Source organism: Hydra vulgaris, chromosome 06 (genome assembly GCF_038396675.1).
Source record: "Hydra vulgaris chromosome 06, alternate assembly HydraT2T_AEP".
Classification (NCBI taxonomy): Eukaryota; Metazoa; Cnidaria; class Hydrozoa; order Anthoathecata; family Hydridae; genus Hydra; species Hydra vulgaris.
The window spans coordinates 17,862,501-17,876,660 of record NC_088925.1 but is presented as its reverse complement, the minus strand read 5'-3'; the positions used below and the strand labels follow the sequence as shown (position 1 = coordinate 17,876,660).

Here is a 14,160-nt window from a genome sequence, read left to right as displayed (position 1 = left end):
TAATGAAACACTTGCTGTATTTCACTTCTTGTATTGATGTTCTTCGATAAAACACTATGATAAAACTCACTTTGATATACTGTCTTGATAATACTGATTGACTTCCATATACTGACTGAATTACATGTCGATTTACATGTCTCTTATATAGTAAAAAGAGCCTGTGTGAACCTGTTCCGGAAGATTCTAGATGCTTCTTTTTGATGCTTCTGGAAGCTTCTGGATGCATCTGGATGCTTCTGAAAGTTTCTGGATATTTCTGGATGCTTCCAGATGCTTCTTCTGGAAACTTCTGCATGCTTCTGGAAACTTCTGGATACTTTCTTTAATTATTAAAAAACTTCCGTGACGTTGACACGGACCAGACTTAAGAAAATGAAACAAACCAAAAAAGTTGCACTTATTTGTCCGCTGCAAAATAACAACTTGTCAACGAAATTCTGCCTGTGTGCTGTCACATGCCAGCTGATTGCTCATGTCATGGCATGCTATGACTCTAAACTCCTGAACTGTTTGCTGTGGTAGTATAGTTCGTTTCGTTTTTAAGACATGTAAAATTAGGAACACTTTTTAGCATTGTTCGATGTTGGTTGCAAATGTTTTGTCCAATACTGTGTGTGTGTGTGTATATATATATATATATATATATATATATATATATATATATATATATATATATATATATATATATATATATATATACACGCACAGAAGAAGGCAAGGCATTGGGATGCAATTCTATTGAATAGAAAGTTATGTCTATGCGAATTATTTGAAATTTCTCTGACAATGACATGGTTGTGGATATTGTTTCGTAAGTTACCTGCAGGACAATTTGAAATCAAGTGGGTGTTAAATTTGGATTTAATTAAGATTCTTGTAGATTTTAAAATACTAAATCTAATCGCCTCTCATTCGTCTTTCTGAAAGTGTAGTTAATCCCAAACTTGACAATCGAGATTTGTAGTTCATGTTTCTAAATTGAGGAACTAGTTTAGACATACAAAACTTTATTTACACACACACAAGTTATTATTAGGTAACTGCTGCCATTGAGTACATCAAGTAATTTTAAAATTTAAGTGTAGATTTTTTACTTAAGTTTGGTTTGATATTTAGTTTTTTTAATATATCAAAATGCTTGCTTCATAAATATCACTAAAATATTCTACGGATTTCATCAGTTCGTTTTTTTTTACATACATTATTTTTTTACATTATTATTGAAAATTTAATAACTTAGTTTCCATTTTATTGAACTAGTTTTTTAACAAACTTTTCTCATAAATAACGGATTTTTAATTGGGGAAAAAGTAAATTTTCCATTTTTAAAGTTTGCAAAAACACGCCCGTATACGTCAAATTTCATTTGCAAATTTGAACGTTTTGTGCTAAATTTTTCATATACAGTTAAACTTTCATATATCCAAAGGTTTTGTACTTTTTAATCAAATCGCTGATAGTCCCAAATGTTTTTCTCGACACTTCTTGCACCACTCTGAGTATTTTACTTTTCTTAAATAAATCGATAGCAGAGTTACGTTCTGGATTGCTTTCATTCTTAATAGCATTTTGATTTTATTATAACTTTTCTAAAGTTGCTAGGCCTCGGTAGTTATTGCAACCCTCTTTTAACTATATAGCTCAGATGCACGAGCATTGATAAATAAAGCCGCTGCGGGGAGTAATAAATTGAACGCGGCGCTATCAGGGACCTGGAGGAGATCAAACGTTGTACTTCTAGCTTACGAAGCGAGCACTGTACCACTAAACCACTCCGCAATCAACTAGTTTTGAAAATCAATTAATAACTATAATTACGCATCAATTGATAACCAAATTCTTTAACTATTGCTTTATTTTATTATCCTTCTGAATACTTTATTTACAGAAAAAATCTTTTGTTCAAATAATTGAATATAAATATAATCAGATCATTTCCTCTAATCGAGATTTAATCTGCTTACAGAATTTTTAGCAAAGAAAGTTTACTAACCTAATTTTTTAAAAACTTAAAGTCTTGATACGCTTTTCACACTGACAATAAAACACTTTTTATATTTTTAATGTTAATACAACATGTTAATGTAATACAACAACATAATGGCGTAGTCTTTTTATATTGACAAAACAACCAGGGAACATTGCATCTTATTTATGCATTTATCTTTTTACAATAACTATTTTATACACTATACTAAATTAAAACATGTTTTATTGTCATTATGAACAGGGTATTTTTTTAAACTAAATCGCTCACAAGACTGCAAGCAACCACTATTTAATTTGGGAATTACCAAAGAGCAAAAAATATTGTCTAAGTAAAAAGAAAACGATTAATAAAAATAGAACCTTGTGATTGTCAGAAGTTACAGGTAATACAAGTGTTTGCCTTCAAGGGCGACTTTGATAATGCGGTTATAAAAAGAATGATTTAATAGTCTCAAAATCTTTCCCAGATACACCATGTAAAACGACTGTATGGAGGAGACCGGCACACCTTTATCAAAAGCTTTTGATATGTCAAGAAAAATAGCCCTAGCCTCGCCGCCACCATCTAATGCTCAATAGACCATTTTGTTATAAGAGTTAATAAGTCAGCATAGAACGAGAAGATCGAAATCCGTATCGAATATCAAAGTTATTAGACTCTAAATGAGTTTAATAGTTTATTAATTTATAAAAATAGCATAAATTTGCTTTCAAAATAATCAAAATAAGTTCCATCTAAACATTAGATTTTTTCTCAAGTTACGAAAGTTAATTTTTGCAATTATAATATTATTTATATTTCTATATAATAATATTTATATTATAATAATATATATCTCTATATATCATTAATATATATTTATATATTATCTATATATTATTATCTATATTTATATATTATTTATCTATATATTATTATCTATATATTATTAATATATATTTCTATATAATAATATTTATATTATAATAATATATCTTATAATAATATTTATATTTCTAGCAAAATATTTTTTTTCTCAATTCACTGACTAACATTTATTTTTCGAAATGAAACATTTTTTGTTCATTTTAACTAACTTCATTTAACGCTAACTGAAATCAAATTTCACAAAGGTATTTTAAAACTAAATTTATCAAAGTATTTTTCCAGTACTGATTGTTTTTTTTAATGCTATATAAGTTTTAGATTTTCGATGCTATTTAACATTCTTATAAAAAATGGTAAAAATTTCTACCTTAGGGTAGGATATGTGATATATCTATCGTAGGGTATAATATTCTACCTTCTAAGATGGTAACTATACCTTTGAAGTAGAAAATTGCATGACAAATGATTGTTTATGTTACAATTTGCTACCCTAGAAGGTTGAAAAATATACCTTACAAAAGGTTTGTAGTATATCCTACCCTAACTTAAACTTCTGTCCTTTTTTTAGAGTGTAAAAGTGATGTTTTTAACATTATTTCTACGACTGATGAAGTAGACCGGTCTAGTTCAATTTATTTAAAACTAATATTTATTTAAAATAAAAATACTTTAGCATTATTAAAAAATTTTTTAATCTCTTAATCTCCAAAAAGATCTCTAAATATCCAGTGAGGAAAATGATGAATATCCAGAGTAAAAAATACTTTATTATATCTTAGTTTATTTTGAAAATATAATTATAATTAACTTATGAACCTATACATTCGTTATTTGTTTGTAAAAATAAATATATCCTAGTTCTTTTGGAGGGTTTTCTGAAATAGCAACTTTCCTATCATTGTAAATCACCCACCTAAAAAAAGTTAAAGCATTCTTTAATAAAATTCTTATTTAAATACAATTTGTAAATATCTGAATTCAATTTCAATATTTAAAAAATCTGCACCTGTCATCTTTATAAATATGACAAACATAATGACCGCAAGAAGTTGATGTTCCCATGTGGCTAATAAATGCGATTAGTCTGTATTCTGTAATAAAAACCAACAAAAACATATGTAATTAAATATTATACAAAATAACAAATATTAAATTTAGGATTTTATTTTTCATTGTCGCATTATTTGTAATGAACTAATAATTTCAAATTTTTGTTGTGAATTATTTGTTGAAAATCTTATATTTTATATATATTGTACGTTTTTTAAAACAGAAAAACTTTTTCTGGTTTTTCTTTTTAAAAATAAGTTTTCTATATATTATAGTAAAATAATATAATAAAATACAGCTGCTTTATTATATATATATACAGTATCGGACAAAATATTTGCAACCAACACCGAACAAAGCTAAAAAGTGTTCCTAATTTTACATGTCTTAAAAACGAAACGAACTATACTACCACAGCAAACAGTTCAGGAGTCTGGAGTCATAGCATGCCATGACATGAGGAATCAGCTGACAGGTGACAACAAACAGGCAGAATTTCGTTGACAAGTGCCATTTTGCAGCGGACAAAACAAGTGCAACTTTTTTGGTTTGTTTTATTTTCTTAAAATAAAACAAACCAAAAAAGTCTGGTCCGTGTCAACGTCACAGAAGTTTTTTAATAATTAAAGGAAGTATCTAGAAGTTTCCAGAAGCAAGCAGAAGCTTCCAGAAGTTTCCAGAAGAAGCATCTGGAAGCATCCAGAAATATCCTGAAACATTCAGAAGCATCCAGACGCATCCAGAAGCTTCCAGAAGCATTGAAAAGAAGCATCTAGAATCTTTCAGAACAGGTTCACACAGGTTCATTTTACTATATAAAAGACATGTAAATCGACATGTAATTCAGTCAGTATATGGAAGTCAATCAGTCAGTATTATCAAGACAGTTTATCGAAGTGAGTTTTATCATAGTGTTTTATCGAAGAACATCAATACAAGAAGTGAAATACAGCAAGTGTTTCATTACATCAATACATTCCACATCCAACCAAGACGTTGCGTTCCACAGAGCATTATTGTATCATCACAAGGTAAATGTAACACGGTAAGCCTTGAGAAGCGTGATTATTTATTTTTATTATTTTTATGACTTCAAGTGCAAAAATGGCTCCCGGCAGTCTTGGATTGTAACTAAGAAAGAAAATTGTTGGCGATTACGTAAGTGGATTGTCACAAAAAAGTATTTGTGATACCGCGTAAAAAAATGGACCGTATCAAGACTATGTTCCAAATATCGTTCTACGGGGAAGTTGGCAGCAGATAACAAAGGTGGAAGACCACGTTCCACCACTTCTAGAGAGGATTCTATGATCGTCAGATCCGTCAAGAAGGATCCCTGGATATCATCAGTCAATAAGCAAAAGCAATTAGAGCTGCCTGTATCGGACCGAATAATCAGACGACGTGCTGTTGAAGCCGAATTGTTTTCTCGACGCCCTGCAAAGAAACCGCTAATTTCACTAAAAAACCAGAAGAAAAGACTCCCGTTTGCTACATCTCATATTGACTGGAATGTGCAGAAATGGCGAACTGTCCTGTTCAGTGATGAATCGAAGTTCAACATCATTGGGAGCGATGGCATTTGCCGTGTACGTCGACCGGCCGGAAAACGCCTCAATTTACGTTACTGCCAAAAGACCGTGAAGCATGGCGGAGGCAATGTAATGGTCTGGGGTTGTTTTTCTGCTAACGATCTAGGTCCAATACATCGAAACGATGGAATAATGGACCGTTTCATGTATAAAAATATCCTGAAAGATGTTATGTTACCTCATGCTGAATGGATTATGCCAACAAAATGGGTTTTTCAGCAAGACAACGATCCGAAACACACTGCAAAAGTAGTCAAGCAGTGGTTTCAAGACAACTACCAATCGTTGATGGATTGGCCGCCTCAATCTCCGAATCTCAACCCTATCGAAAACGTGTGGGAGATCGTCAACCACAGAATTAATCGTGAAGGTGTTCGTAATAAGGATCAACTGTTTGAATAAATCCAAAAGGCCTGGGCAGCGATTCCACAAAGTTTAATTGATCACCTGATCGAATCTATGCCTCGAAGATGCAAGGCTGTGATCGACAACAAAGGATTCGCCACGAAATATTGATAGTGAAATACAGCTTGGTCAACATTTTGTCGAGTTGCACTTGTTTTGTCCAGAAGGAAATCAACTTTTTTTAATACTTTTGATTAATTTATTAATTTTCGTAAACAAATAATGAACTTTGTGATGAATAAAACTTGAAGAACTTTGTCTCTAAACAGTTAATAATTATTTCTCTAAATTGAAAAAATGCAGCACTTTTATATAAAGAAACTAAATTAGCATTATATGGTTGCACTCGTTTTGTCCGATACTGTATGTATATATATATATATATATATATATATATATATATATATATATATATATATATATATATATATATATATATATATATATATATATATATATATATATATTTATTTTAAAAATAGGAAAACTGTTTTGGAAGGTATTTTTATTCTAGTTTTTAAATATTTTATGTGTTTTTATTTTTTATAGAAAAATGAATAAAAAAATAAATTCAAAACAAGAAGAGATTAGAAAACGTGTGTATAAATTTTATTTAAATTAAAAAAATGCTGGTAAAAAGTTCACTTATGACCACTTTAAAGTTGAGAATATACATAAAAGTACTATCTACAAGATAATTAAACGTGCTGAAGGTGAATCTGGGTACCAAAGAGTCTGGGTACCAAAGAGTTCAAGGAAGTGGAGTAAAAGCTAAAAAAATGACCAGGACAAACATTGAAAGGCTCAAACTCATGTTTGACCATAAAGACGGAGTTTCTCAACGAAAGGCAGCTAAAAAGTTCAACTGTACTCAGCAACACATTAGTAAAACATTAAAAAAAAGAAAAAATATTAAATCAAGAAAAAAATGACGATTCTAAAACGCTCTGACCAGCAAAAAGCAGCAGAGAGAACTAAGTGCAGTCGATTGTGTCAGAAATTCAAAAATCGTAAACCAATCATTAATGATGAGTCTTATTTAATGTTAAATTACTCCAGTATCAATGGATATGATATATTTTATACTAGTGATGTAAAATCTACTCCATCTACAGTTAAATACCAAACAAAACAAAAGTTTCAAAAGAAATTACTTCTATGGATTGCTTTTTCTGAAAATGGAATTTCTCAACCTTATTTTGTACCAAGTGGACTGGCTGTAAATCAAAAAATCTTTTTAAACAAATGTATTAAGAAGAGACTTATTCCATTCATCAATAAGTATCATTCAGATGATGCATATGTATTCTGGCCAGATTTAGCATCATCTCACTATGCAAAAACAGTAGTCATGTACCTAAACTAGGAAAACGTGCATTATGATGAGAAGGTGGATAACCCTGCAAACTTGCCAGAATGTCGTCCTATCGAAAATTTTTGGAGTATTTTGAAAGGCCTTGTCTACAAGAATAATTGCATGCAGAAAATCTTAAAAAATGACGTTCTAGAATCAAGTATTGCCTTAATAAAATTGATATTGAGCTCATACGGAGCCTAGCTCAGTCTATAACAGGCCTAGTTGATAAAGTTAGAAGAAATAGTTTAATTGAGAACAACTGATTATATATTTAAAAACTAGAACAAAAATACTTTCTAGAACATTTTTCCTTTTTGTTTTATCTTATTTCTTTAAAGAGATATGTGTCTTTAAATCCAGTCTCGTTTTTTAGTTGTCACCCGTTATATATATATATATTATATATATATATATATATATATATATATATATATATATATATACATATATATATATGTGTGTGTGTGTGTGTGTGTGTGTGTGTGTGTGTGTGTGTGTGTGTATATATATACATACATATATACATAAATATATATATATATAATAATATATATATGTGTGTGTGTATATATATATATACATATATATATAAATATATATATATATACATATAAAATAATATATACATATAAATATATATATATATATATAATAATATATACATATATATACATATATATATAAATATATATATATATATATATATATATATATATATATATTATATATATATACATATATAATAGATATGTATCTATTTATATAATAAAGCAGCATAAAACCAGAAAAATATTTTTTTAATAAACGCCCACGGTTCTACACTTATGTGACTAAACGATTTCTATAATGCCATTTTCAATCTAAATATAGATTATGGTTTCATATCAAAATTTTCCTTTTCCTAAGTTGTCTTCACAAAGCTAAAAAGCCCTATTAGCACTTATTTTTTCCATACCTGTTTTTTTAGCTATGTATATATATATACATAGCCAAGGTAATATTAGTCTAGTCATTTTAGCAAAAATAACCCCATTAGCCGGAAAAAATTCTAAATAAGCTGAAATTTGGCACATACTCTCGTAATATCATACAGTAACACCAAAAAAAAGTAACCTGTTGATAGCCCATGGGGAAAATGATGTATTGACATTTTTTGATAATGCTCAATTTCACTTTATGCTTTAACTTTAGAAAACAAGTTGTTTTTTTAAACACCTTCGCAACCAACAAGGCTGCAAGCAACCATTAATTAGAGTTGGAAGTTACTGGAAGAGAAAAGATGAAGATTGTAGAGCAAGATAACGATTAACGGACAACTTAAAAGATTGCAAATTATATGAATCAGGAAAGCAAGATGAAGGAAGCGAATTCCAAAGAGCTGATGTTCGAGGAAAAAGACGAAAAACTAGATGAATAAGAGTTTTTGGAGTAATTAGGAAGTCACAGAAAAAGGATGAGACTCAATTGAATGACGAATAACATGAGAATGAATTTTAGTAGATGGTACAAGAGATGCTAGCTCTTTAGAGCAGTGCCCATTATAGTATTTGTGGAAAAGAGAAAGAGAAGTAACATTACGACGATGTGATAATGGTTGGAGGTTGGCTGCAAGAGCAGGTGCATAAACTATCATAAACTATGTTTATAATGTCTTTTTGCACTTTAAAAAAGAGAAAGGGCATCATTAGAAGATCCGCCCCAGATATTATAACAGTATTCTATACAAGGCCGGATTTGAGATTTATAGAGATAGAGAATAAAATCCGGAGTAAGGAAGTGTCGAGCTTGATAAAAAGATGCAACCTTAGCAGATGCTAATTTTGCAACTGATTTGATATATGGTTTCCAAGAAAGATTGAAAGTAAGAGTTAACCCTAGAAGGTGAAGGGTAGATGACTTATCGAGTACATTACCGTTCATAAATATAGTAAGATCTAAATTATTGCGATAACGATTGGCTGAAAAAAATTGAGTTTTATCTGAATTAAAGTTCACCAGCCACTGTGAAACCCATGCTGTAGCAGAGTGGGATCTTTTTCAAGCTCAAATGCCCCCTCCAAGCAATTAGAGAGTGTTGGCTTCTTATCATGACAAGAATAAATGGTAGTATCATCAGCAAACAATGCCACCTTAGATGTGAGAATATTTGGAAGATCGTTAATGTAAATTAAAAAGAGTATAGGGTCAAGAATTGAACCTTGAGGAACCCCTGAAGTTACAGAATAATATGAAGAGTACTGTCCATGGAGGACAACTTTTATGCTACAATTGGAAAGGAAGGATTCAATAATCTTAAAGATGTTACCAGATACACCATAAGAAAAAAGCTTATGGAAAAGACCAGCATGTCAAACATTATCAATAGCTTTTGAAATGTCAAGAGCGATGGCCTTAACCTCTCCACCTTTATCTAATGCACGATAAAACCTATAGATTATTACTGTTAGCAAATCAGCTGTAGAACGAGAAGATCAAAATCCATATTATGATCAGAAAGAAAGTTATTAGATTAAGTGTTTGTTAATTAAAGACTCAAAAACCTTGCTTATGATAGGAAAAAGACTAATGGGAGGGTAGTTAAATGAATCAGATCGCTCTCCAGAATTTTTGAAAATAGGGATAACAGATGCCGCTTTCCAGCAGGCTGGAAAACAAGACTCTGATAAGCACTTGTTGAATAGTTTTGAAAGTATAGACAACAGCTCCACTTCTGCAAGACTATAACAAGTATGTTATCTGGACCACAAGCTGTAGAAGAGTCTAAGGAGGAAATCACTTTGGATACAGAAGCTGGAGTGATAAGAATGTCAAGCAATGGATCAATTTGTTTGACGGCTATATCAGGTAGAATGCAACTAGTGGAATCAAGAGATGATATTGATGAAAAGTTCTAAGCAAACAAGGTTTATATAATATCACACTAATTAAAAAAATTTTTAATTTTGATAAGTTTAAAAAAGTGAAACAATTAAAATTAAGTTAATTAACAATTAAAATATGTCAAAATTATTTTGTTCGAATACTTCTTCATTATCGCTTTTGTTTTCGTCTTGCACAGGTTTGTCCTTGACATTCCCCACATGCTTCTGAACATAACAGTCCGTTTTTTGTGACAACTGCATAGATTTGTTCCATACTGTTTTTTAGAACTATCTTTGCATTTAAATCTAATGACTTAAAGCAAGTTGTCAGGTGCAATATCCAAATCTGTCATTATTGGTGATTATGTACCCTACTTTGACTGCCATCCCCAGTCCTCTGGCTTAAGCTGGAATAATTCATCTAGTATTTTCCAAACAACAACCTAAAATAAAAATAGAAACCACTAATTGAAGGAGATAGTTATGTCTGGAGCAAGTTAAATTAATATAATAGCTTACCTGTAAATGCACTCGTAATCCATGGTAATAAGCTGTTTGCTCTGATGGTAGCAACTTAGCTGGCTCAATTAATCCCTTGCATGCCATTTCAGAATAATTCTTGTATCTAAAAAATTTATAATTTTTCAATTTTAATTTAAAATATGCAACTAAATACATTTGCATACCAATGTGCTTGAAGAGTTAGGTAACCTTTTACTGATAGCATTGAAGTGAATGATTTATTACCAAAGAGAACTGAGGGTATCATTTTGATTTCCGCCATACATTATTAAAAATGCTTCTATTGACGCCTAGCCAACATCTTTTTTTTCTGCCCAAATGTCCATAAATGTTGCTGATATCTGCTGCAAAGATTTGGATTTTAACAATAGGTTCAAAAAGTTTTTTTTTCTTTTGCCGAAGGGAGAGGATGTTGTATCACATCCACTCATAGCATGGACAAACAGAATGTTGTTTTTTGTACTGTTTACAGTTTCCAGGCTTAATGCCTTCATGCTCCAGCCTTTATGCAGGCCATGTTTATAGAATATAATATCACCCTTTTTTTTTTGCCAATGGTGAACAAATATCTGTGTCATTAGCAACCACAATAATTTTTTTTTATAATCTTTTTTAATAATTTGTTTTTATAAATTAAAAAAATCTTTTTTTTTTTTAATAATTTGTTTTTATAAATTTTTTTTTGAGTTTAATGAAGCAAATTATAATACTGTTGAACAAATGATTGTATCAGCATCGCCTGGTCAATTGATAACAGTGTTTCCGCCATTTTTTAAACAGTGCGAAAGTAGCTTGATAAATTGGCTTTTTGTTTTGTTTACCATAAATATTTTTTTAGAAACCTGAACAACGTTTTCTTCTTTAATTTTGATATCAGGACATTGTTTATTGGCATATCTTCTTGCATGTTCAGCATTTTTAGTTGATTGAATTTCATATCCATCAAACACTATATGTACTATACGCAAATGCCTTTCAAATAATTGTTGACAATCTTTTTAAAGGTGTAGTCTTGGAGCCAACCAAGGCAATGTATGACTGGCCTTCCAATAGACGTATTACATCTTTTCTTATAAAGGAGAACGCCAGAAAGACATGAAGGATGGTATATTCCTTCTTCTGCAACAAGGTCGTTACATGAATAAAGGCGTCTCTTCAAGTTGCCTTAGATTTCATCAGTTCTTCAAGCCACACATTCAATTAGGTTTTTTTTTAGTTCAATGTAGTATGTATGTAGTTATGTATGTATGTAGTAACACTGGGTTTCATTCCTTTGAAAGGCCACAGATAAAATACTGGTTTTTCCAGCCGAAAATGTCCACTGATGATCTCAGATTCTTGTTTGGATTTGAGGTAAATGTTATTTTGTCTGTAAATGTTCGGTAACATTTTTCATGGACGAATATGTTTTTCTTCTCTTTAATCTTTGAATTAATTTCTCTATTTATTTCTTTGAAATCCCTCTCAATACAAAGACGTTTAAGTCTTCTCAACTCCTGTGTATCTAGAGCTGTTGGATTTAATACTGTTTCTTTACAGATAATGCATTCTTTTTTGTCTTCATTCATTGTTTCTGAATCACTTTTAGATTAAAATGTTTTATTCAAATTGTTGATTTTATGAACATTTATTCCAAAACTTCCTTACTATGAGTAATTGTAATTTTAATTTTGAATTTTTTATTTCACTATTTAAAATTTGTCAAAATTTAAAGTCAAAGTCGTCTTTAATGTGATATTAGTATAAACCTATTTTCTCATGTTAATATTAATGTGATATTAGTATAAACCTATTTTCTTATGCTAATATTAATGCGATATTTGTATAAACCTATTTTCTTATGTTAATATTAATGTAATATTAGTATAAACCTATTTTCTCATGTTAATACTAATGTGATATTAGTATAAACCTATTTTCTCGTGTTAATACTAATGTGATATTAGTATAAACCTATTTTCTGAAGTTAAAACATAAAGTGAAATTGAGCATTATGGAAAAATGCCATTAACTCATTTTCCCTAAAGGCTAACAACAAAGGGGGTTTTTTTTGGTGTTACTATGTGATATTACAAGAGTATGTACAAAATTTCAGCTTGTTTATAACTTTTTCCAGGTAATAACTTAAAATGACTGAACTATATATGGCTTAATTAGAAAGTAGATAAAGACAGTGAAAATTTTAATATTTCTCTTTATACATTCTTGACCACGCGATGAGGTACTCTTATACCTTAACAATCTGTTAATATCTGCTTAATCAGTAATAAGATCAAAACTTTGCTTCATCAGCTTAATTAGTAATAAGATCGACAACTTTTTAATTTCCGAGTTCGATTCCCGCCACGTCCCTGTTAGTACCGCACTCAACTTGTTTCTCCGCGCAGCTGCCTTGTTTGTCAAGATTCGTGTTTTGGAGTTAGTGAGCCGAGAGAGGGTTATAACCACAAGTAGCCTCCTCATCTGTAGCGGCCTTCTTGGCTTTGGGGAGATAAATTATAAAAAAAAATAAAAATAAAATATAAAAATTTGATGACTCCTGTAGTGAAGGATAAACCTTATGTCATTTTTAAATTAGCATAGCAACATTTAAAGTCAAGTCCTTTGTCAATTGTATTTAAAGTATATTATATATGTAATTTTCAATTTTTAAATTAGAAGACGTTGACACTAGAAGATGTTGCTCTTTTCAAAGATCAAGACGTCAAACTCTTGATAAAGTTAGTGTTTATCTCCAAAACCCTTGCAACTCACATGGTCAACTCTGTTACATGTTAAAGAACAAGATCATTTAATACCTTATTTTAAAGAAGTTAAAGAAAATCTGTTTGCTTTTATAATATAAAAAACCAGGTCTTGGGATCATTTTAAGTCAGATGGGATCATCTTAAGTCAGATCAGGTTATCCTGCTACTGATAACATGTAACCCAGTACAATCTGCTTCATGTCCTGCTGCCTTGTAGGATACGCCTTTTTAGGCAAAGGCTAGGAGATGCCAACTCCGATTTAAAACACCCCCTGCCTTGGGGCTCTTGGTTGAGTAAAGGCTAGAGATGGTGTCTCGATAAAAATACTCATCTTGGGCAGATGTTAAATGCACCCAGCTACTGTCTTGTAGTCAACTTTCCAACTCGCTTTCCTGAAAACCCGAATCATCTACCTTCTCTACTCGACTTATGTCTTGTTTATGATCCTAGTCAGTGCTCAGTTTCTCCACATTCACCCTTAGGTGCTTCTCATCACAGTTTGATCTCTCTAAAACTAATATTTCATTCTTCTTCATCACCTGAATCCCCCTATTATCGAACCTCTTACAACTACAGTAAAGCTGACTGGGATTCTTTCCGTGATTATCTTCGTGATGGCCCTTGGGTAGAAATCTTTCGTCTTCCTGTCGACAAATGTACTTCTTACATAACTTCGTGGATTCAGGCTGGAATGGAATCTTTTATTCCCTCTTGACAATTCCAGGTCAAGCCTCACTCCATGGTTTTCCTCACACAGTGCTGCTG

General features: G+C 30.8%; 1 protein-coding gene across 1 annotated transcript in view; it reads right to left on the bottom strand.

Annotated features, from left to right (window-relative positions):
- Window positions 1-3,624: 3,624 nt before the first annotated feature.
- Window positions 3,625-14,160, bottom strand: part of LOC100208604 (ubiquitin carboxyl-terminal hydrolase 5) — a 53,599-nt gene continuing 43,063 nt past the window's right edge. Inside the window, exons 19-20 of the mRNA XM_065799426.1 lie at window positions 3,867-3,951; window positions 3,625-3,773 (exon numbers count right to left, since the gene is read on the bottom strand). Coding sequence (XP_065655498.1) covers window positions 3,677-3,773; window positions 3,867-3,951 — 182 coding nt within the window. The 3' untranslated portion in view covers window positions 3,625-3,676. The remainder of the gene's footprint in view (window positions 3,774-3,866; window positions 3,952-14,160) is intronic.